We start from the raw sequence: 25,335 nt of genomic DNA on the forward strand, positions 1-25,335 counted from the left end.
TCGTTCATCGTAAAATAACATCATCATCTTACACTACGAAAACTTTTGTTCTGGGCGTTGTCGCGCGGCAATAATGCACGAAATCCCTATTTATTTATTTTTACTAAACCAAGACGACTAAATTAAAGTGAATCCAAAAAGTGTCACGAAAAAATTCCTAAAAAAAAATAAATAAGAAAAATGAGAGAAAACGAAAAGCAAGCAATAAAAGTGTGAATAAATGTAAAGCAAAAAAAAAAATAAAAATAATAAACGAGAAAAAATAATAAAAATAAAAAAAGTAATCGAAACGGGAAATAATCAATCTCGTAGGAGATTCAATTTGTCTCTATCTCCCTTGTTCTTGTATCACATTGTTCCTTCGCAGCAAATATAAATAAAGCAAGTGTTTTCGTTAAAGTTGAAAAGTAAATAAATAAAAAAAAAACCAGAAAGCTCCGAAAAAAAGAAGAAAAAATAAAAAGAGAAATAAAAGTTTATTATTATTTTTCTGGCGTGTTAAATTTATCATGGGCTCCAGCAATCATCAGTCAAGTAGTAGCAGTAGAAGTAGTCCAACAAACGCCCCGCCAACATTCATTAACGATCGTATCAATTATTTTAATGTACCAAGTGAGGAGAAAATTGATTGAAAATTTGGTGCTTGTCATTAATCAAGACTACACAAATGGCATGGGAACATTCAACGGAGGATAACCTTTACAGGTGTGTTTCTTGTTTGTTTGTCATCTCCGAAAGTCGAGAGAAATTGGACCTAAGTAAACAATTATATCGATTTCGGTTGAGTTTTGCATCATTGAAGTTGATTTTTTTATTTTGTTTTAATTTATTGGGAAAATATTGCGAAGAGTTGCGAAAACAGCAGACGTTTTTCAATCAAAAGGCTTGAAAAACCAAATTAAATTATAGAAAAAATTTTCGACGAAAAATATTCGCATTCCAGATGTTTGTTAATAAAATTCCTCAACTCAAGTCTGATGTACAAGAGATGTTGCACAGTGGGGGTTTTACGAAATTTAAAAAAAAAATTGAAGAGTTCTTGAACTGATTCATAGGAAAATTGATGCAAGAATTCAAAAAGTTGTTGAAAAATTAAAAAGCTATCGAGCTTAACTTAGAAGAATTTTTTTTAATAAAATGAAACTGAATTTTAATAATAAAATAATAGGATTGAGTATTAATAAATATAAATTAATTTTTGAGTGAAAATTCTATCAAAGGGCATCTAAAATTCAAATAAATGTGCCATCATAAAATTTATATATTCTTAATCAAAAAATTGCAGAAATTCATGAATTTTTAAAGAAAATTTGTAAATAAATTATTATTTTAAAATGTTGTTAACGAATTTCTTAAATTTTTTGATCAAAAATTTTCAAAAAGAAATAAACTAAATCAAAAAATTTAGATTTTTCTAATTTATTTTCAAAACTTTCAACATTTTCAAATTAGAAAATTAGACTGACTGAAATTTAATTGAAAATCTCAGATTTCACAGTATTTCAAAACAAATCATTTTTTCGACTTTTTTAGAACTAAAAAATTATTGAAAAAAAATTGTATCAAGTTTCAGTTGGATTAATTGATCGATAACACAATTTTTCAGTAAATTTTTGATATTTTCACTAATTTTCACGATTTCTTTCTTATTAATTCGTAAAAACCCCCCACTGTGCTTTGTCATCTAGATTTGTACTTTGCTTGAATCTAGAATTAAATTCTCCTATCTTTTGAATGACAATAATTAAAAGCAGCCAAAAGACATTTTCATCTCTCGTATTTATTTTGCAAAGCAAAAAAAGAGGCAGATGTTCATGTCACTATTTAAATGAGTCTTTATTGCCAGTCCTTGTCAAATAAAGAAATTTTAACGACTCCCTTGAACTCTATTTTTCCTAATGTTTCATCTGGTTCGCAACAATTTTCGGATTGTGTGTTGTCCCTCGCACACACACTAAACCACGCACCCGACATAAAAAACCATCGTTTTTTTTCTAAATCCAAGTGATTAAAGATTTTTTTTTCTATAAGAAAAAAAATAAATTTTTTACCTTCAGTTTTTTTCTTTCTTTTCCTTTTTCTCTCTGGTACGGTATCAATTACTATTCATTTCCCTGAACCATGTCTCTCGATGGTGCAAAATGATACTGCATAATTAAAATAAAAAAAACCTAATTTTTGTTTTCTTTTTATATTTTCTTCTTCTTCTTTTCCTCCCGTTGTCGTCGTCGTTGCCTAATGAACTACGACGTTGCGAAAAACAGTGGATTGCAAGCGCATAAATTATCAGCAACACATTTGCTAGCATCACCTGATGATAATAGGAATCCGTTGAATGACTCCACAGGTACGTTAAGAGCTTTTCTTTCAAAATATTTTTGTTTATTCTTTTCTTTTCGTTGAGCGCGAGCAAGAGTTGAATCTTCGTCTTTTGTTTTTTTCGACTGTTGTCGCTGCTGTTGTTGTTGTTTCGTGCGTCATTGAAGGAATAACAATGAGAACGAGTGCATGTTTCGCCTTTTTATCTCGCAAGTGCCAGAAGAGAGCAAAGTACACAAACATGTTTTGCATATCAAGCCACCGTTCAAGCAAGAAAACAACGAGAAAATGAGTGTTAAATAATGAAATTAAAATGAAAAATAATGTAAGAAGAGTTTTGTTTTTGCGATTCCGAGGAAATGTTGAGTGAATTTAAATTTTAATCATTTCATTTCCACTTTTCTCCTTATTTTTTTTTTGTTGTGCACGAGCGAGTTTCCGCATCACATCAAGATAGTGTCGGAAAAGTTGTGCGCTTGTTGCTTTCTCTTCGTTTCAGCCACATCCTCGTGGGATTCCGAGACATTTGTGATAAAAACTATTAGCAAATGTCACATAACGCTCCCGGGAGAGAATTATGAACAAAATTGACAAAACCGAAATACTACTGAAAATTTTTGCATGAGGCAATAGAGTGGAAGACGTCATCCGAAGACGCAAAGCCGCACAAAGACATGAATTTCAATTTAAATTCTAGCAAAAAGAGATTATCCAATGCATGCGTGTTCTGCGATGCAAGCCAACCAACGAACGAACGAACGAAGCGATAATAAAAAGAACTGCATTCACTTGATCCGAGATGATGCCTTTTTATCGTTCCTCTAACGCAATTCAAGTTTTCGTTCTTTTCTTTTTTTTCGTCTTTGAATAAATACAAAAAAAATGTTTTTAGAATAAAAACTGCATTTTACTTGATAATCATTCATACACACGAAGTACCATTTTTTGCTGTAAATTTTAGTCATTCATAGAGTCGAGGGTAGCAACTAACACTGAAAAAAATATTGCAAGAACAATGAGAATGCAGTTTGCTCCACTATGTGATGCAGGAAAGTATGTTAAACAAACTTTAAATAAAGTTGGAAAATATTCTGCCCTGGTTTTTATTACAACATTTTATTATACAGAAATTTTTTTGTACAACTAGCGGAGCGATTGTTATGCAAATGAAAAGTGTCTGTACGGTGCTGGTGGATTTTTGTAGTTGCAGTTGCAGGAAATAAGTGTATCTCCTGTAAAAATTTCGAAAAAAAAGAACATTTAAAAAAAATTTATGGCTTCTTATAAAATTCAACAATATTGTCTTGATGAAAAAAAAAATATTAAATTGCCAAATTATTAGCAAAATGATAAATTTTCAGTAAATTTTTCAATTTTTTTAGCGAAAAATTTTTTTCGACATAAAGTTTTTAAATTGTTAAAAAAGAATCTTATTTGAAATTTTTATGTAAAATTATTAATAATTTTTTTGAAAAAAATTTAAAAAATTAAAAATTTAAATACTAAAAAAAAAAAAAAAAAAAAAAAAAAAAATAAGAAAAAAAACAAACTATAATTGAAAATATAAAAAAAAAAAGTTAAAAAACGAAAAATACCGTTTTTTAAACTATTTTAAAAAATTTTTCAAGGAAAAATTGCGCCAAAAAATATAAAAATTTGGGCAAAAAATTTATGATTTAATTTAAGTTTTCTTTTGACCAAAAAATTAAACTAAATGTATGTATAAATTTTTTAAAAATAAATACATTGAACTTATGCTTTTCAAATTTTTATTTTTTTGAATGAATTTTTTTATAATTTTTGAAATCAATTTTACATAAATTTAAACCTTAAAAACAATAAAAATGGTTTTAATGAAAAAAAAATAAATTTTTTAATAATTTTTTTTTTTTATTTTTTTTTAAATTTTTTTTTTTATTTTTTTTATATTTTTTTTTTCAAAAAAGTGTTAACCAAAATTCAAATGCTAAAAAACGGTTAACTTTATGCAAAAAATTATGATTATAGCATATTTTTTGTCTAGTTAAAATTAAAATATGCCACTTAGCATTTGTCTTACAAAAATTAAAAATTTTATAGAAATTAAAAATTATTTATTTGAATTAGAAAATTTTTTTCCAATATCTTCAAAATTCGCGAAGAAAAAACGTCATTAACATTTTTCTCCATTAAAATGCTCTGAGCCAAATTACTTTGTTAAAAATAATTTTTAGGGCAAAAAAAATTAAAAATTAAAAAAAAATGACATTTTTTTTAAGGCTTTGGAACATAAAAAATTTTACTTTCACAGGAATTTCAAAAAAAAAGTAAATAAATTCATAAAAAAAATATTTCATCACAATTATTTTTTCCCAATAATTTTTAAAAACTTTTTTAAATATTTTTGATGAACAAAAAAGTGAAATTTGACTATTTTAAATACTTTTGAAGCACAAAAATTCAAGCTTCCTAGAAAACGACGTGTTTCCCATTTCTTCAAATTATTTTTGATCAGCGAGACACAATTTTATCACAGTGCACACTTTTTGGAAGGTGAAAAAAGCTTTAAAAAAATATTGTACAAAGCATGTTAGAAACTTGTAAAATCGTAATGAATTTGAGTTGATGAACAAAAATTTTGCAATTTATGCGTTTTTCTGCATTTGACGTTTTCGTTCGTGAAAAAGTGGTTTAAAAAAGTTTGATTAAACTGCAAAACCTATTAAAAAAGTTAACACCGTTCGTAAAGTTTGGCGACAGACCAAATTCTCTCGAAAGTTTTAGTTGTTTGACATTTCCAATTGCTTTTTATTTGAGTTGTAACAATAGTGCACCCCATAAAAAATGGAAAAAGAGCATGAAAAATTACTGTAGAGAGCAATTTTTCTTCGTATTTTATGATTTATTATTCAGAATCAATCAAATCCAATCGATCAAAACGATGTAAAATTCATTTTGTTACACCGTTCTGCAAAATAAAAGTATCTAATATCATGCCATGCATACAAAATAACCGAAAATTTTGGTATAAATTGCTTTTGAAGTGCTCTACCAGCAGCAGCTACCACAACCAGCACCACACCGCACAAATGAATGAATGCTCACCTTAACAACCTTGACACAATAAACATCATCAAAATTATTCGTAGATATAATGGAGAGAGAGCATCACATCCTGAACCGAACATATTCTCGATTGATTGTGCCGATGCATATTTTATTACTTAAATTGAACGTGCCAGTGTATTACGTAGGATCGTATGCGATTATTATGAATGAGAATAACATCATCATTTATTTACTGACTGGCATGCTAAATTGTAACAATTTACCCTCACGAGTGTTCGGAGCGAACACAAAGGCGCTACAGGTGCATTTATCGTATTATTACTACAAGGGACAAAAGTAATGCAATAAGCCGTAACAAGGGCAGCTCTAAGTAGTTATTGTTATCCTTTCAATTGTTGAGCAAGAAGAACACTTTTTTTTATTGTTTCATTGTCCGGGAAGAAGACAAGATAATACGTGAGATGTCTCCTTTTACCAAAGAAATCATGATTTAATATATCTGGAGTTACGATGCATGTCCGACACAATGAGATACTTTTACTTAAGTTTTCATTTTTTTTCATTGTTCTCTCGGCATTAAAATATCAGCTTACATGTTGCTTTAATGCATCTTTCATCCTTCTTTTTTTTTATTCTGTGTCTGTTCGGTCTCGTATGGAAAAGATGATTTATGGAGATGTGGTCGGTAAATTTACTCTCGACGGTAAATGAAGTCATTTTTCAATATGCAACTTTAGAAGAAAGATAAATGCAGTCTCATTTGTATTTGAGCAATATGAGTTAACGCAGCATGAAACACTTGAAAGTATTTGAGAACAATTTTTTGGTTTATTGCTTTCGAGAATTCTTCGAGTTTAAAAATATTTTTTATGAAAACTTTTTGAGATTTCTTTATTATTAAGAAAATTGTTATCGATTTTCTTTCCAATCTTTAAACTTTTTGACAAGAGATTTTATTTTTGGAAAAGATTTTTCATAAAATTGCGTTAAAGATTTTTTTTTATAATCCCTGATGACTGACATTAAAAAAAATTAATATTAAATTTTTTAGCTAAAAATATGCAAAACATGAAAAATTATTATTTTTTGATAACTATGAATGCAAGAGTAAAAAATAAAAAAAAACAATAAATCCAATTTTTGTATTATTTGATTAAACAAAAATTTTGTGATTCTCTCAAATTCTCATAATTAATAACAAAGATTTTCAATTTTTACAAAATTTTAATTTTTTTAAAACTTTTTTAATAATTTAAATTATAAAAAGAAAAAATTTGAAGAAATTTACAAAAAAAAAAAAAAAATATAAAAATTTTTAATAATTATTTGGTCATTTTCGCAAAATATTTTTTTGTCTACCTTTTTAACTTCTTGACACAAAAAATTGAACAAAATTAAGAAAAAGCTTTTATTCTCATCAAATTCATTATGTAAGAGGATTTTTCTGAAATTTTCTTGAGTGAAAAAAATTTGATTAGGTACCTTTAAAATCAAAAGAAATATTTTAAGGTTTACGACCGATTTGTTTTGAAATATTATTTTTTACGTTCAAGTTCACGAATTTTAATACAATTTTTAAATGTTCTAAAGCCCACAACATAAATCCTAAGCGACACTAACCCAAAATAGTTTTACTACATGATAAACAAAATAAAATAAAAATGTAACACCATCAAAAATTAACGACTTAGCAAAATTTAATAGACAACCATGCTACAAACTTCTGTAATCCACAAAAATGTTCTGCATCAAAATTCATTTACAATTTTTTCCACTCACTGAATCTTAAAAGCGTTCAAATAACAAAACATTTAGCAAAATATTAAAACTCAAAAAGCCAAAAAAATATTTTTAAAGCTTCACGAATGAAAAACAGCACGAACGAAAGTTTCTTAACCCAATTCAAAACTTTATTCATTTAAAGTACCAAACAAAAGAGGATCAAAAAACGTAGCAAAAAAGTATGAAAAATGAATCCATAAACATTAGACTAGGAGAAAAAGTATTTCTTCCCTTTTTGTGTTGTGCCCATCCATAAATTGCTTTTTATTTCAATTTGGAACATCATGATGTTTAATTAAATTGAAAAGTTATGTCTCTTTATTCGTCCACCTAATAATACATTTTAGCACAGAAACACACAAAAAAGCAGACAAAAACTGCAGTCTACTTTATCCAATAATAAAACTGCAACTTTATATACCCTACGAGCAAAAGTTTATTTGTGTGCCAACAAATTGCCAGTTGCCCAGGCATGTCGCGGCACTTCGTTATACGCCGTCGAGAAATATGATAAAATGTCACAAGTCCTATTAAAACATTCGCATAAAAGGATATTAAATGTGTCTATTGACATAAAACGAAGATTATTTTTGGAAACGACAACGAAAAATCGTAGTAAAAGTTGCGGCAAAAAGAGAAATGCTGAAAGAAGGAAAGAAAAGAAGGGAAAATGAAATTGACCCGTACCCTCATATAAACACACAGAAGAACTACATTGGTACTTAAAATGCTTATCTCAACGATTTTTATTGTCTTTGTTTGCGTTGTTTTCTTCGCTTCGGAAAATTTTCTCACGCTAGATTTTTGTAATCTGATAGCATTCGCCATGCCGATTCTGATAACTTTTACGAGTTTGGATGCCAATTTGGAGCACAAGTCGGGCGAAACAAATGTGATTATGAAGTATTTTCGACGATTGTTTTGCGCTACGAACTACTTCATGATTATTATATTTTTCTCAACCATTTGACATTCGATTGTTTTGTTCTCGTATTAGTGTGTTAGTTTTTACCGCATTTCGAAGAAAAAATATGCGGTAATATTTTGGAAATGATGGTCAAGTCACGTGGTTTAAAAATTGATCAGGTCACGTGGTTACTAAAACTCCTCGCACCACATGGTTTGAGAATTTCTCAAGTTACTTAGCCTAAAAATGTTTCAGATCACGTGATTAAAAAAAACTTTTTAGGTCACGTGGTTACCGTTATTTTGAAATTTTTTAGGTTACGTGTTTTTAAAAATTTCTCAAGTCACGTGGTTTGAAAATTTTTCAGACCACGTGGTTTAAAATTTCAGGTTTGAATAAATTTTTATATCCAGTTTTTTTGTGAGGTCACGTGGAAATATTATTTACGATTTTAGAAAAATTGAAAAAATCCCGTGGAAAAATAAAAATTAAATTAAAAATGGTAAAATTTTTGGTCATGCTGGTATTTTTTTTTGAAAATTTTTTAGGAAAATTTACTGTTTACGATAAAATTTTACAAAAATCACAAATTTCACTGGTTCATAGTGAAAAACGTAGCTTGGTTTTAAAAAAAATTTTTTTTCACGATTTTGTTTGATTTTTCTCACGTGGTTTGAAAATTTCGTGGTTCGTGGTTTAAAATTTTTAGGTCATTTCGTTTTAGTTTAAAAACGTTAAAAAATTGGAAACAAAAGTCACGTGGTTTGGAAAAAAGGAAAACTTTTCAGGTCACGTGGTTTAAACATTCCTTAGTTTTAAAATATTTCAGGTCACGTGGTTTAAAAAAGGTTTTCAAATCACGTGGTTTTATTTTTTTCAGGTCACGTGGTTTGAAAACTTTTTTCTTTTAGTGATAAAAACTTTTCAGGTCACGTGGTTTCCGTAGTTTTAAATTTTTTATGTCACGTGTTTTTGAAAATTTTTCAGGTCACGTCAACCACGTGATCCACAATGATCAAAAAGTTAACGAAATCAAAATGCGGTACCATTTTTTGTAGCTCTCAAAACGAAAATTTTATATAGATTTTTTAAATGGTTCCGAGCGACAAACCAAACTAACAAGAAATTAAGCAATGTTTTATTTATTTATGAAGAACAAAGGGAGAGCGAGAGAGAGCAGAATTCATGAAGTGGAAAAATTAGGACATATCAGAGATCTGATTAACGGATAAATAAATGCGTAGCCACTTTTTTGTATTAGTTAGTTAGTTTGTGTGCTAAATGGCTCCATTCCAACTCTTTTGTTGTACTCGACATTTAAAAGTGGGAGGATGAGGCCAACAGAAAAACATGAAAGACAGACAGTTTTCCACAGGAATGCATTCTTTTGACCAAAAACAAACGCAAAAAAGGCCGTTTATTTCGTAACAAATTACCATCACTTTGTTTAGGATGATTCCCTTTTTATTTGCTTGAAGGGACTCACACACACGAACGAATGTTGACGACAAAAAGATGATAATTAACAATCTCTCGTCATACAGATACATTTTTGTCATTTATTTAATATAACATTCGGTCGGAATGACTCCAATATGTGTTGAAATGCGGTAAGTGACTAGGCGTCTCCACCACGTCGTAACGTATGTTAATTGAAATAAACACCTTTTTCTCCACTCTTGCACACACCTCTTTGTCTAACCGAGAAGTGGACAAATTAGGATTTTATTATAATGGCTTTTATTTTAGGACTAATTGGACGTAATCGCTTGAACAAGATTTTTTGAGTGGGTGATAAAGGAAATGGACTTTACCAAACAAACAAACAAAAAAATTGCTGTGAAAAGACCAGCTTAACTTTTTTGTCGTGATTTAGTGTTTTGAACGAATGAAAAAACTCGCTTTTTTTGTCGAAAAAAAAGGATGAAAAGTGTTTTAATCCACTCTCTTTGGTGTGTCATTGGTTCCTTTTTAACTGACACACTTTATCAATTATTACCGCTCTGATTGATGGACGTACCGAAGGAAATGAAATTAATTTCCTCCAATTTTCCCATCGCCAAACAATCACTTAATTAGATAAGTATTGGTTTTCCTCCGCATCCTTTTGCCATTTACATTTCGCATGCAAAGTAACTACTATCCGCTTTATTGTTTGGCTCTTACTCTTTTACTAAATAAACACACTCTCACAATCGCATTTGCATAATTGCATTAAATAGCAATTAGATACTGCATGACTAACTCAAAATACATACAAATGAAGAAGAGCAGAGATGCCTCTTTTGTAACCGTTTTGAGATGTTTTTTGCACAGAGGAAGATAGCGAGAGAAAATAATGTCGTAAATATTATGCAGAAAATTGGCCGCTAGCTATTTGGCGTTGAATGTAGGACAGGAATCTTTCATCTGTGAAATTGTTCCATTTTTTTTTGTATCCTCTGTTGATGATGGAAAAAAGGGAATGTTGTAAATTTAGAGTTTCTAGCACGAATGCGCACCTCACGCAATTTTTCGATGATTAATATTTGGAGCAGAAATTACCGAAACCTGAAATTTGTTCACGTTCCGATATTAATCTTAATTCTCTTACTTCATTTCTCGCATATTCACCCGAAAATCTAGGAAAATTTTCCTTGTGGGACGAAAATGACTATTTTAAAGCTCTGTGAGTTAAAAAATAAGACCTTTTAAATTTCCATAAAAAATTTTTCATAATTTTTATTTTTTTATTATTTCAAAAAAAAAAAAAAAAAATAAAAAAAATTGAAAAAAAATTCTTATGAAAATTTAAAAAAATGATTTTAAAAAAGAAATCCAAAATTATTATTTTTGAAAAAAAAAAATTTTTTCCAGTAGGTGGAGCGGCCTTATTTCAAAAAAATAAAATTGAAAAAAAAATCTTATAAAAATTTCAAAAATCATTTGGAAAAAAAATATTTACTTTTTTTTAACAATTTATTTTATCTTTCTTAAAACACTTTTTCGTGGTATTTGGTCATTTTCCCCACTAACGGTACTCAAATTTTGAAAAGGTATCGTACCGTAATTTTTGGTAATTTTTTTACGGTACCAAAAATTACGGTACGATACCTTTTGAAAATTTTGGTACCGTAGGTGAAAAATGATCAGTTAACATAAAAAATGTGTTTTTTAGACTTTATTTTCTATTTTTAGTCGAGTTCTTTGAATCTTATATTGAAAATTTCGAATGAAAACTTAACAGCCTCATTTATATTAAATTTAAGCGCATTTTGTCCCACTGGGTTCATTTGAATATATTGATACGAGAATGGTTATCATAAATAATCGTTTCAGAATTTTGCCTGGCAGAGACGGTTTAAAAAGCAATTTTCCGATATTTATGCGACTAAAGTTGAAAATCCAAGAAAGAAAAGAAATTATGTGTAGTTTTGACGATGAAAATGTCCAACTTTAAAAGTTCTCGCACAGCACGACGGAATATAAATGAGTTTTTTTCTCTTCACTGAGGGATTTTCCTAGTTTGATTTTCTTGTTCGCATACCAACTTTTTTGGTACAATATGATGTGATACTGATCTCGTTAATGTGTGTGCCAGAAATATTTATGTGCTTGTTTAGAGAGCGAGCGAGTGGCATACACAGTGAAAAAGGTATTTAATTTAACCTAAAAAGGACTGCAGATAACCGCAAAAAAGAATGTGTTGTACACTTGGAGAGCGGAACAATGGCGAGTCGTGTACATATGTTGAAAAATGACTATAACATGACGATGATTATCATCATCATCGTTGTTGTCAGCCGCAGCACGTGCAATGCAATAAAAAAATGTGGCGAAATGTGGAATCATAATAATTTTTCGTACACACGGCGGCGCTTCCACTAAACAATTTATGTCGAACGATCGCACTGATTTTATGACACCAACCTCGCTCGCTGATGTATCTGACAGCCAGCCGGAAGAAGAAAGTCTCATAAAAAAAGAGATAATCATATAAAGAAGTGAGATGACTTGGAAATCAAATCAATGAAAAGTGTTTCCACATGTGATGCTGCGGTGATAATACGCTGAGATGTGCTGAAAATTCGCAAAACGAAATACGATTAAAATATCTTTAATCTCCGCGATGCCATAAAACACCATTTTGACAGCTTTGGAACGAGAGCGAGAGAAATGAAAGGAGGAGAAAAAGTAAACTCCCACACGCAAATCAAAGATCTTGTCTCACGCAGTTTTCAGACAATTAATCAAGATACGGTGCAAGCAAGCAACTTGAATGGCATAAGGACCAATGTTGGATACAAAACGAAACCGACAAAGACGTTCGATTGTTAAAATTTGTATCCGTTGCCTTTTTTCCATTGTTAAACTGTTGATAAATACCATACGGTTGCCAAAAAATGTTTCACGATTTTTTTTCGGTGCTGCGATATCATTTCAACAAAAACACCTTTAGGAAGGAAATTTTTATGGAAAAATATGTTGTTTAGTGGTTCTAGTTACGTCTCTCCGTGTAACTAGCGATTCTTTGAGAAATCAAATCACGTTTGTTTTTATCCTTCTTTTTTTATTTTGAATAAGGCCGCTCCAATTTTTTTAAAAACTTTTTGTCCATGCCCCATTTCAAAAGCCTAAAATAAAAAAAAAAGTTAAAAATTTCATCAAAATTGACCATTTTTTGGTATTTTTCCATATTTTTTTAAGAAATTTTTTAAAAATTTTTATAATATTTTCAATTTTAAAAAATTTTTGTATTAAATATTTTTAAATCAACATTTTTAAACAATTTTCGATTTTAAGAAAAATTTGCTAAAAAATTCTAATAAAGGGTAATTTTTCAAAAATTAATAATTAATTTAAAAATTTTTTCCAATTCTTTTTTCGTTTTTTAACGATGAAAACTTTCAGATACAATTTTAAATCTATAAAATCAGTCAATGATGTTATACGCTTCATTTTGTTGTATTCGCTTACTTCTTTATAAAAATTCATTAAACTCCTCAGTTTGCTAAAATTGAAATCGCATTTCTTCTTCGAAAGAAGTAATTTCAAAACTTTTTTTTCAATATTTTGTCAAATATTTCGGGAAAGACTATAATTTTTAGTTTTTTAATTTAATATTTGGAATTTTAAAGTAAAATTTTAACTTTCCGTTTTGAATCTTTAAATCTATAATTTTAATTTCTTTAATTTAATATTTGTGAAAAAATCAGTTAAAAATTTAGCCCTGAAAAACATTAAAAAAAAAACGAAATAAAATAATAATTAATACCTTAAAAGACGCTAATGCCACCGATCACCTTTCCTCTTCAAAAACTTTCCATTCCATTCACTTTTCTCTCAATGCAACGACACAACCAATGATTACACGGTTATTATTTTTGTTTTCAAAGATGAACAGAAAAAAAAACACATAAAAAAGGTTAGGAACTGTATAATTTTTTCGTTGTTTCCTCTATTATTTGCTGTGTGTGTGTGCGCGATCAAAGCCTCTTTCCGTATGTTTTTCCTACTTTTATTCCGTATTAAAAATAATATTCTGCTCGTTTATGACTTCATATAATAACATTAAGGATTGTGTTGGTGTTTTTTAATGTAAATTAAACGCTTTTGTACGTTCGTTCGGAGGCACAAAAAAAAAGTTGAGAAACAAAGCTCACTGGCACTGAATTGAAAAATGCGAGAACGACTCGCAGGAAATGTGAAACGGAATTGAAAAGCCGAATATTTGCGCTTTTCCGAAATATTTATACATCCATCGACATAAAGTCACGTTGAGAAAATATAAATTTCCTTGCCTTATAATATAAGGCTTTGGCAAAACGACGTGAATTGAAGAAAAATCGAATGAAAAAAAAACTGTTTTGTTGTTTTGTGTTCGTGAATGCGGAAAATACATGATAAACCGATAAAACTGTTTATATTTTTTGTTCTATTTTATTTTATTTTTTTTTTGTTCCATCTGGAGTAAATAGTGTGTATGTTTGCACAAAGTTTTAAACAATGGTTCCTGATTTCAAACGGACTTGAGGGAAATAACAATGAGCACCGAACAAATGCCCGCTAACGAATGGTATCTGGTTCATTGAGGTTATCGAATTTAAATTTATTATATTCCTAGTTGTTGTTGTTGTTTAAATTTATTTATTTCCCAAATGCACGTACACTGCAGCAGCAGCTGCTTGCCCATGTTGACGCACGCAAGAAAACTAAAATATAAAAAGATCAAAGTTCACAAGAAAGTTTCTCGTAGCACGTGCCATTTGTTGATTTTGTTGTGCAGCCAAAACGCCTGCAAGATATTTTATAACGAAATTCAATTTTTTTTATTCATTCAATTAAGAGAAAAGTTGGGACAAGTGACCAACTTGAGGCAATATGACAAAGAAATTTATCAAAGTTGGCCTTGGTTTGAAACAATTTGCGTCAATTTGTTGTGTTTATAATATTAAAGTATCTTATTTTATAGTAGCTAATCTTAGAGATTGCATTGGTATTATTGCCATGAAAAGTATTTTTTAATAATTTTTAATTTCTTTGCTAATTTAGATTTTTGTATTAATTTAATAAAAGCTGTAAATTTTCGTGGTTTTTTATGAAAATTTAATTTTTTTCCCTAATTGTTTCCAATTTTTCCCATTTCAAATTTTTTGACAAAAAAATGAAATATTAAATTTATTTACCTTATGATGAGAACAAGGCTTTTATTTGGAAAAAGGCAATTGGTATACCTGCAAAGGCAATTGGGCACTGGTAAGGGATCACAGAATCATACTATTTTTCATTTACGTTGTTTCTACTTGATGGTTGAAAGAAGAATGAAATTAAATTTGAGAATCAATTTCGGTTTTGGGGCTACTTCATAACATACAGTATAGCGATGTTCATAAATCCAAAATTTTTTTTGATGATCCCATTATTAAATCCATTTTTCACTCATAAACGTAAGTGATACTGTTAAACCAAAAAGATTCCTATATTAATTTTCGAGAACTTTTTTCGCCGTTAGAAATTAAATTTGATATTTTGAGAAAAAACTGTTAAACCAAGATTCCTATGATTAATTTTCTTTCGCCGTTAGTTGATCGTTAAACACGAAAAAAAAAATCAAAGAGTAAAAAACCTTTTAATCACGATCTTTTACTCAATAGTCTTCTTGTTGATCATTGCAAAAATTATTAAGTCCAATGATCGTATCTTTTTCCTTGATTTAAGCCCGATTCAAGCAACTTTATCTTTTACAAGTTTAATCATTTATGCTTGTGGACACTGTTTTTTTCAAATTGTGAAGAAGTATAGAGACTAAACTTTACTGACCTCTAAGTCGTCCGGGAATTTAGTCAAAACCTCTTCATGAACGTCCTTGAAGTGCCAATTTCGCTTCACAAAAAAGACACAGAGGAATAGCATGTCCTTCGTCGTTCAATTCGAAACTAAACCCGAAATTAAGAAATTCCTTTTTATAAATTTTAATGCAAGGCATTTTAATATACATAATTAATTATGTTTCACAATTAAACAGTTAATTTAATTTAAATTAAAAAATCGATTTTCAATTTGAAAAATATTCAACTAAATAGTTTTTCATAGGTTGCTTTAAAAATATCTCATAAAGAAGAAAAACAAAAGTAGAAACATTTTGACTCAAAAAACAGTGATAAGGAATAAAATTTTAAAAAAATCTTCAATGTCATATTACTCATTAAGAATCATCTGACACACTCTAACTGTAATTTTTTCAATAAAATCAACTTTTATGATGACTTTTTACGATAAAACCGTAAAATCTCTTTCTTCAACTTGCAAAAAAAACAAACATCAATGTATATTACCACTTAAGATTTATTCCATCGTATAAAAAGACTTAATTTTAACAAATTATACAACAAACGTTAAACTTAGGAAATTTATGCAAGTCACCCTTGTGTTCACTTAAATCTATGGAATGATTTTCTTGAACTGATGCAGCTAAATCATGATTTTTTTTAAAAAACTTTTTTCCAAATATCTAAAATCACGTTGTTTATACAAAATTTAAAAAAAGTTGATGATTTCACAGTTTTTTTGGCAAAAGTGCTTTGAATTTGCTTTAGAATGACTTTTATTTAATTACATAACCAACGAAGAAATTGATTATCGAACTTTTTGCTAAAATTTTACGATGCTTAACCTTTAGCTCGTGCCTTAGGAGCTCAAATTGTCTTTTAATGTATTCGCAATTGAGCAATTTGTTTTCATCACAACTCGTTTAAACTCGGCTCGATGCACGTTTGGAAGGTTAAGCATTGCAAAATTAGGCATTATTAATATTTTTTTTCTTCGCGTCTTAAACTAACTATAAAAACTATCACTTTCTGTTTTGATTTCACGGTCCCTCGGTATTTAGTTGGTCGGGTCATTTACATTTTATTTTTTTTTTCGATTTTTTTTTGTTACAACACACATTTTATTTTTTGCTGACTTGATTGAAATTTCTTTTTTTTTTGTTTTTGTACTTTTTGGTTTTAACTTTCTTTGCTGTCGTACAGGTCTTCGTCGTTTTCGGGTATGATGAAGCACATATTTGACAAGAATGCCACCACCATTTCTTTGTTCTGCGCCGCTTTCCACATCACCCTGATGCCGTAGCCCGTTATCAGTAACTTTATGATGGTTTGTTCGACGGGTGTCTCGGTGTAACCTTGAAATAATAATTTGTAACACAGACCGTTAGATGAAACCGGTTTAGAGATGCTGTTTAACATTCCCCTACTAAAAATAAAAGTGGTGAACGTTGACTTACCTAACAGTGTCATTGCGCCAATGATGCCAATTACAGCAATGAATACCTTCATGTTTATCGACGTTTACTTTGTTTTGGTCTCGATTTTTCAAATTTGTTTTACTTGCATCGACCTCACGTCACTTTTACCGCTACTGTTGCTGACGGTGGCGTGTTATTAAGTAACCAAACAAAAGTTATGCAATGGTATAAAACGCTAATGTTTAACTTTGTACTTAAAACTCATTCAACAAAAAAAATTTTATTTATTTTTTTTTCTCTCCAATAGGAAACCGGTTGCCTTTTTTGCTTTAGTTTAATAATAACAACAATAATAGAAATTATTTTTTTTAAGACGAAACACGACTTGTTGATCGGTTCACGTCTTTTGCGATACTGATTTAAATTGCTTTGGTCGACAACATATCGTTGTGGTAGTCGTAAATTGTAGCGTAGGAAAAAAAATGAATGATTTTTTGGTGTTTATTTACCTGCTATGGAAGTTTGTATCGACACATACAGTCACATGTGAATTGGATGTCTAAGGTTTTTTGTGTGCACCTTGCTTGAATAATGACGTCGTCGTAACCGATTCGTATGCAAAATTGTGGTTGACTCGGTGTATATGGAAAATTTTGTACTTAGTAGGCAAAATAATAATAATCAAGAGATTTGTTTTCTTTGCTCTTGGTTTTAATTTAAAGTTTTGAAGAATAGTTTTGATTAAATTGAGATCAAAGTAAAAACATTTTCTTCTAATTGGCAAACACGTCTATATTTTAACCTTTTTATGACTACTTGGGGTTTAAAATGTTTTCTATGAAATTTTTAATAGAAATTATTGAGAAAATGTGACTCAGGATAAGACTTGGGAATTTAACGTGCGGTGTAAAGAACCACACGGCTCTTGGAATCGTTCAAATATCAGAGGTTAAGTTTTCCTGGAAGTTTTTATATTTTTTTTCACTAGGATTTTTATTGGTATTGAGAAGATAATTTCAAACATTTTAAAAAATTTTAAAAATTGTTTTAGAAATGCCAAAAATTTTATTTTTTTTTCTGGTTTCATTTTTTAAGTATGGAAATTTATTTGTTTTAGCAATCATCAAACAAATTTATAATGATAAAAATAAAATTAGACATTATTTTTTGAAAATATTCGCAAAGCAATTTTGTTTAATACATATAACTTTTTTAAAAATTATTATTTAATTTATTTTAAAATTTTAAATAAAAAAAGTAATTCATTAATAAAAAGTCAATTAAAATTAATTAGAATTAATAAAAATTTTAAAGTTAGGCTTAAAAATTAATTTATTATTTTAATTTAAATCTGAAGATATTCTTTGAAAAGAAATTGAACTTAATAAAAATAAAATAAATTAAATAAATCCTAAAATTGAAATTAAAATTTTTTAATAAATAAATCCTAATTAATATTGAATTATATTTAATATTTTTTAATATTCATAAATTCAATTTATTATTTAAAATTTAATTCCAATTCAAATTATATTTTTTTCCAATTCATAAAATTATTTCTTTTCTGATTTTTTTTTTTAATTTTTTGCTCTTGTGCTTATTCTACTACTAAATATACTTTCTTCCTAATATTTTTAAAAGGTCCATGATATCAAACAAAAATTTTACTGTTTTATCAGCTTTAACCCTTTTTCTGACTTTTAATTATCAAGTTTATACATTAACTGTCTCATGCAGACATTAACCAATGTGCTAGACACTAATTAACATTTTTAATGAGGTTTTGTATTTATTTCAATAAATTGAACTTTGAAACAATTCTGAACCGAAAAGTTTGACGTCTTTACCAAAAAACTTTTCTTTTGGCAACATTGGTATTTAAAGTATTCAAAAATGTCTTGTGTTTTTCTTTTCTTAATTAAAGTTAATTTTTTTAAAGTCATTTTGCTTAAAAAAATGAAAATTTTAATTTTTTTCAATTTCTTTATATCGATAAAAAAATTTTCAATTTTATTATTGTTAAAAAGATTTTTTATTGAATCAATTACCGGACCCTTATATGATTGATTAATGACCAATTTACATCAATTCCTGTCCACTTCCGGCTCAATTTTTTTGTTGTGACTTCCATTGATCGATTATGGGTTAAAGCTCTTGATACACAAGTTATTAAATTCATTTCAAAATAAACAAAACAAATGTTTCCTTTCTCTCTCTTGTCTCTCATAGTATTCATTTCGTTTTATTGTGCTGCTGTCTCTATTGGTTTGTGATGAAGATACTACAATGTTGCGGACATGAAAGGCAACAACATGTAATGAATAATAATGATGAAAGACTGAAACAAAAACAAGCTAACGCACTCAAAATGTGTCTTACACAGGCAGATTAGGGTCGACCGGGCGGTGGTAAATCATAAGGAAACCAATGAATGGAAATAAATTTTAATTAAAAATACACAAAATTAGATTCGTCTACGACAAAGAAAAATATTTTGAATGAAAAATCGGATACAATTATTATTTAAAAAAGTGTTTTTATGGCCACCTTGGCAATTCATGTTCAAATTTACTCGAACACCGCAGCAACGTCGCATTATCATCATCATCATCATCATCGTCGTTACCGCGTCGTGCGAGAACAAAGACATGACAAAACACAAATTCCTCCGTTGTTAATAATTAAATTTTGAATTTATATTGTGATGTGTTGCGTGAGTACCTTTGAGGCATTAATAAATACATAATTTACACAAAAGTTTTGTATTTTTTGGTTGGCACGTCAAGCTAGAACAAAATCAATATAAATTATTAAAACGATAAAAAAATTGGTGTGAGATTCACACAACAACAAAACATCGAAAATTTTGGTGCGGTAATTTTGTTACGTTTAAGTCACCTCATTTATCTTTAACTTCATTAATGTTCCCTCAATCATTTTCACACGCCGCTCACTTTCCACTACACTAGGCAAGACGAAACAACGCAACGCGCCTAACGAGAACGAAATTGATGCTCGTTCCTAGACGAAATCCGAAAAAGTTGGTGGGGAATGAGCGAGAAAATTATTATGAAAAACACACCAAAATAAATTTCAAATTAATTTTCTGCTCGTGTCTATGCGATGTAAAAGCGATGCTAATAGTGCTCTTCTCTGCCATTTAATAGCAGTTAAATATTTTCTTGTTAGCTAATATTTTTAAATTACATTCATTTTCGTTCCCCGCGAACAAATTGAGCTTGACTCGAACGAAATTAAATCGCGTGTCTAGGAACTCATCTCTCGCAACAAAAGAAAGACAAAACGTAATTTAGGCAAACCACGTAGAACGGAAAAAAGTTACTTTTTTTGATTTTAGCTCAAGCAAAATTACATCCGGACGATTCTCGAAAGCAAAAAAAAAATCGTGTAGAGCTAGAGAATAAACAGAACAAGGTAAATCTTTGTGTGTTTGTTGAGCATTATCACGGGTGAAGAAGTTTTCTCTGTTAAAGAAGGATTATGAACTTCGTTCCCAACGTAAGACGAGTTAAAAGAGGGAAAACGAAAGAAAGTAGCTTATCGTGTCAAGGGACGTTGTCGACAATGAGCCTTACAAGAAAAGAAAAGTTGGGCGTTTTCACCTGCTAAAAAAAAAAGTTTTTATGAAATCTTTTAAGTTTCTCATATGAAAAATTATTTTTGAGATAAGAATATTTTCTAGGTGGTTGGATTTTAATTAATATTTTTAAAATTAAAAATTTTACGCTTTAAAAATGTAACTAAAAAATAATATGAGAAAAATTAAGACAAAATTTTGCAAAAAAAAAAAAAAAAATAAATGAAAAAATTTTATTTACTTCTCAAAATGTTTTCGTTAATTTGTTAACATTTTAATGTAAGAATGGAGCCATCCATATCTATCTAATGTAAGAATAACAAGATTTTAGTGATAGAAAAAATAAAATTATTTATTTTTTGAAAAAAAAAAAGAATATTTTATCAAAACTGATGATTTTTTGACGATTTTATTAGAAAAAAATCATAATTGGTTTTGAATTTTCCAATATATTATTTAATACATAATTAAAATAAATTTAAAAAAAGAATAATTTTTTGATGTTTAATTTTTTTACTTTAAAGACTTATACTTTACTCTGCTAAAAATTCTTAAATTGGGCAACTGACAATATTATTGAATTTTATTTATTAGTCTTTAAAATTCAAGCAAACCTTTAGAAAAAGAGGAATTTAAATTTAATTTTAAACTTTTATTTAAAAAAAAAATATTAAATAAATTTTTAAAAAATTATTAAGAATCTACCACGCGCTTCCACCGATGTATTTTAATATAAATAATTTTAAAGTTTTCCAAACTAATTTGTCACCTCCTTAAAAATTTTCCAACTAATCTTGTAAAAGTCATCCTTTCTGGCCCAAAAATTGATGATAATAAATTTAGATGATATCATTTGCTAAAACACAATCCACGTTGTTCGAACGTAATAGCTACAAGCACACACACACACGAACATACCGAGAAATAAATCACTTTTGATTCGCAAAATATCCTCAATCTCGTTCGGTCCGCATTGCCTGCCCTTTCTCTCGCATGCCAGTGCGACGTGAACACAACACGATAAAATTTTCACATGAAATAAATTTCTCGTTTGTCATCGGGACAACATTTACTTTTCCCATCCATCCATATTTTATTGCCCGAGTTTCGATTTGCCTGCCTTGTCGTGCCTTGTGCTTTCTGGTTTGTTTGATCTGTCAAAAACAAGAAAATAAAAACGAGCTCTCGCATATTAATTCATTCGGCCTCTAATATACATGATAATAAAATGTGTTCATAAAATGTGTATAATGATAATGGAAATTTGGGGGAAAAAACAAGCAGCCACAAATTTTTGGCAGCATTCTGTCCATCTTTGTTCACATTTATCGTTATTGTCGTCCATTCTCGTTATATTTATTTATTTGTTGTCAAATAAAATTTGTTCGAGTTTAAATTTGAAAAGTGGTTTGTGTACTTTTGCGGACGGAAACATGAAATTGAACGCAATTGCGGCAATTTTTATGAAAATTTATGAAAAGATCTCTTGCTCGACTCACATTTATTATTTATAAATAAATATTTATGAGAAATTCCTTTTCTTCTTATTTTTTTTTCTTTGCTTCTTATTGTTTTGCACCAAAAAAACTTTTTTCGTCATGTGTCCGCAAATAAATGTTGCTTTTTTGTATATTTTTCGTGTTCACAAAACATCAGGTATTTTTACAGTGGGCTATGCCTCGAATGTCGATCGAATCTCGCCGCTGTTCACGAGGACGCGCTACAACCTTCCACGCTACGGGCGATCGCTCTTCGGTTGCTTCTTCGCATGCCATCGAAGTATCAAGCAGTTTATCGTTAAGAGAAAGGTAAGTTAGAAAAAAAAACATTTTTCAAAAAAACAAATATTCAATAAAATTTTTGCAGATTGAACATGGACTGCGCCTGTATCAGAAGAACAAACAACATTCAGCAATCCGGATATGGAAAAGTGCGTTACGGGCTTCCTCGAAACGCGAAGACAGCTTTGCACTTTTGAGTTATCTCTACCAAGCGCACATGGATTGCGGCAAATTTCGGGAGGCGCTCGAGTATGGACACATGCAGCTGGGAATTTCCGAGGAACTGGATTCGTCGAATATGCGAGCAGAGGCTTACTTGAATCTGGCACGGGCGCACGAGAGGCTCGGTTGTCTAGAAAGGTAAAAAAATTATTTAGGAGACAAAATTTTATTATTTACTCTTATTTATTTAATTTTAATTAAATTTAAAGTAATTTTAATTAAATTAATTTAATTTAGTTTTTTTTATTTTAAATTTAACTATTTAAATAATTCAAAAAAAAAATATTTTTAAAATTTTTAATTCGAAAAATTATTTATTTTATTTAATTTTTTTTAAATTATTTTAATATTTTCCTAATAAAAAAATAATTTGAAATTAATTTAATTTTTTTTTATTTATATATTTTTTTAAAAAATTAAATTTTAATCAAAAAGCTAAAATTTTTAAACTTTTTTTAATTAAAAGACAAAGATCTATAATACCTATTTTTATTTTTACAGGGCTCTTAGTTACGCTCGCCACTCTCTTTATAACGAATGTGATACGCAGTGTCGAACCGGAGGAATGGTTCACCTCACCGTAGCTAGTGTCTATTTAGAAATGGGTGGCTTTTGTCGAGCGTTGGAGGACATGCAAACAGCGCACAAGATCGCCATGCAAATCGGTGATCCAGCTCTCGAACTACAAGTCTACGTTTTGCTCTCGGAACTCTTTGAACGACTACAAGATGCTGAAAAGGCAGCTCGTTATGCTGCAAAAGCGTATGATCTTTCGAGATCTTTACAGGTTTGCCAAAAAAAAATTTTTTTTTTTTAAAGTAAAACTAAATTCAATTTTCAATAAATTTTTAGCTTGGTGATTTAAATTCTCGCTATCATCGTGCCGTACTTCTGCGAATGGCATCGGCCTTCCGTAAGCAAGGCGAGTTCGGCGATGCGCACGATTACTGCAGCGAAGCATCCCGACTCGCATTGCTTTCCGGCGACCACGGCACCCTTACACGTAGCATTCGCATCCTCGGCGACATTTATCGCAAAAAGTTGGACATTGACGTGAGTTGTTGGGACGAATATTCGCGGTCTGAAGAGAAAATGAGATTGTATAATTTACAGAAGGCATTTCGGCAATACGAGCAAGCAATGGGCTCTGCCGCAAATTTAGGCGATCGCATGGCTCAAATGGAAGCCATGGATGGCGTTGCGCGGTGTCTCGACATTTTAAGGTAATTAGCTTTTTTTTGCACAAAAAATTTCCTCGTTGCACATCCCCTGACCTTCCATTCCTCTCTTTTTCTTTTGCATCGCTTTTCATTGCAGATTACAAGGTAAAATTTGTAATTGCCGTCCACTAGAATTCAATACTAGACTATTGGAAGTTGCGAGTTCCATAGGAGCGAGGGTAAAATTTTTTTTACAATTTTTTCCTTTTTTTTAAATTAAAATTTTAATTTTTTAGATGCTCGTTTTGAAAACTAGACAACGACTTGCCTCCATCTACCAATCGTTGGGCGATGAAGAGGCCAGCAAAAATCAGACGGAGTTAGCTAATCAAACGGAATTATCACTGGGCCTTAATTGCGGATCGTGCGGCGATCAATTCGGACTTGAAGCCGATTCTCTCGAAGCACTGCCATGTGCCCATATTTTGCATGCAAGGTAATTTTTTTTTGAAATTTTTCTGTAATTTGTCTTCTAAAAAAGTTAATTTTTTCCAGATGTGCACACGAAATATTACGACGACGTGATAAAAGTAAACCTAGGTAAGTGAAAAGAAAGAAAAATATTTTAAATCATTTTTAAACTCTTGAATTTTTAAAAGGTTACAATGCCCTTCCTGCAATCGTCTCGTTAATTCACGCTTAAATTTGAACAATTGTGATGGCGCAAAAGCCATAAACGGTAAACTGCCACCCATGCCAACGTCATCGTCAGTTACGCCCCCGCATCCGTTCTTTCAAAGCAATCTCTTCCTGCAATCATTGAGTCTGCGTGCATCGACATTGACAATCAATGACAGCGAGCCCGGACAACTCACTTCTTCCGTTTAGTTAAAAAGTAATTAACTTCCATCACTCAAAAACTTTTTTTCTCTCGGCAAGAAACTGATGATGATGATGATGATGAAAATATCAAAACGAAGAAAAAAGCAGCATGTGAAAAAAAATGATAAATTATATTGTTAACACATGCTCTTCCATTTTTTTCATGATACTTACAACTTAATATTAAATTAATTATTACAAATTACACAACTGATACAATTCCTGAGATGATATCGATGAACTAGGTACTTTACAAAAAAAACTAAGTAATATAAAAATAAGCGAAAGAAGCAAGATAAACACAACTGCAATTAATCAATTTAATGTTATTTTATACCTACTGTGAGATATTTGCTCTTTGTTACTCGTTTTGCAGCAAAATTGTTACGAAATCCTCGAAACACAAAATTTTTAATAAAATAACAATGAATATTTCCATCATATATGTTGTTTATTCTATTCGCCAAATCTATATGAAACTAAAAAAAAACACTATTTTTGTATGTAAGCATGTGAAAAAGTCAAACTATATAAAATTTACGATGTGAAAACTGTTAAATAAAAAAAAGTTTATACATAAATTTATTTTTATTCTAACAATTGTTGCTAATATTATGTTGTTCATAATCTATATCAAATTTATTGCTTTTATAATAAAAATCTGTAAATAAATAACTGATTATTGATAAACATTTTTATATCATTATCATTAATAATAAATAAAAATTATTATTAATATTATGTTAATTTTTTAAATAAACTCTAAAATAAATATTAAAATTAACATAAAAAAATCAACTTAACTCAATTTTAGCTCAATTATTATAAAACTAGAAGATGATAAATATAAATAATTATTAATAATATGAATAGAATTCATATAGTAATGTTAGATAGAAAAAAGCAAATAC

At 29.4% G+C, this 25,335-nt stretch overlaps 1 protein-coding gene across 1 annotated transcript; it reads left to right on the top strand.

Annotated features, from left to right (window-relative positions):
* Positions 1–629: 629 nt before the first annotated feature.
* LOC134837517 (43 kDa receptor-associated protein of the synapse) lies at positions 630–24,430 on the top strand. Its single transcript, XM_063852900.1, has 11 exons — positions 630–705; positions 2,265–2,347; positions 22,048–22,187; positions 22,246–22,520; positions 22,884–23,169; positions 23,235–23,435; positions 23,496–23,605; positions 23,700–23,781; positions 23,839–24,038; positions 24,098–24,142; positions 24,202–24,430. The coding sequence occupies exons 1-11, from the start codon at positions 668–670 to the stop codon at positions 24,428–24,430; spliced, it is 1,689 nt and encodes a 562-aa protein (XP_063708970.1). The 5' UTR covers positions 630–667.
* Positions 24,431–25,335: the final 905 nt, after the last annotated feature.

The sequence above is a fragment of the Culicoides brevitarsis genome, chromosome 1 (assembly GCF_036172545.1).
Source record: "Culicoides brevitarsis isolate CSIRO-B50_1 chromosome 1, AGI_CSIRO_Cbre_v1, whole genome shotgun sequence".
Taxonomy (NCBI): Eukaryota; Metazoa; Arthropoda; class Insecta; order Diptera; family Ceratopogonidae; genus Culicoides; species Culicoides brevitarsis.

What these genes read in the sequence shown, in the direction of transcription:
- LOC134837517 (XM_063852900.1), top strand. Translation starts at nt 668, where the DNA reads ATGGCATGGGAACATTCAACGGAGGATAACCTTTACAG. An exon ending in CGAGTTCCATAGGAGCGAGG is followed by an intron (nt 23,782 to 23,838) that starts GTAAAATTTTTT and finishes TTAATTTTTTAG; the next exon opens with ATGCTCGTTTTGAAAACTAG. An exon ending in GCCCATATTTTGCATGCAAG is followed by an intron (nt 24,039 to 24,097) that starts GTAATTTTTTTT and finishes AATTTTTTCCAG; the next exon opens with ATGTGCACACGAAATATTAC.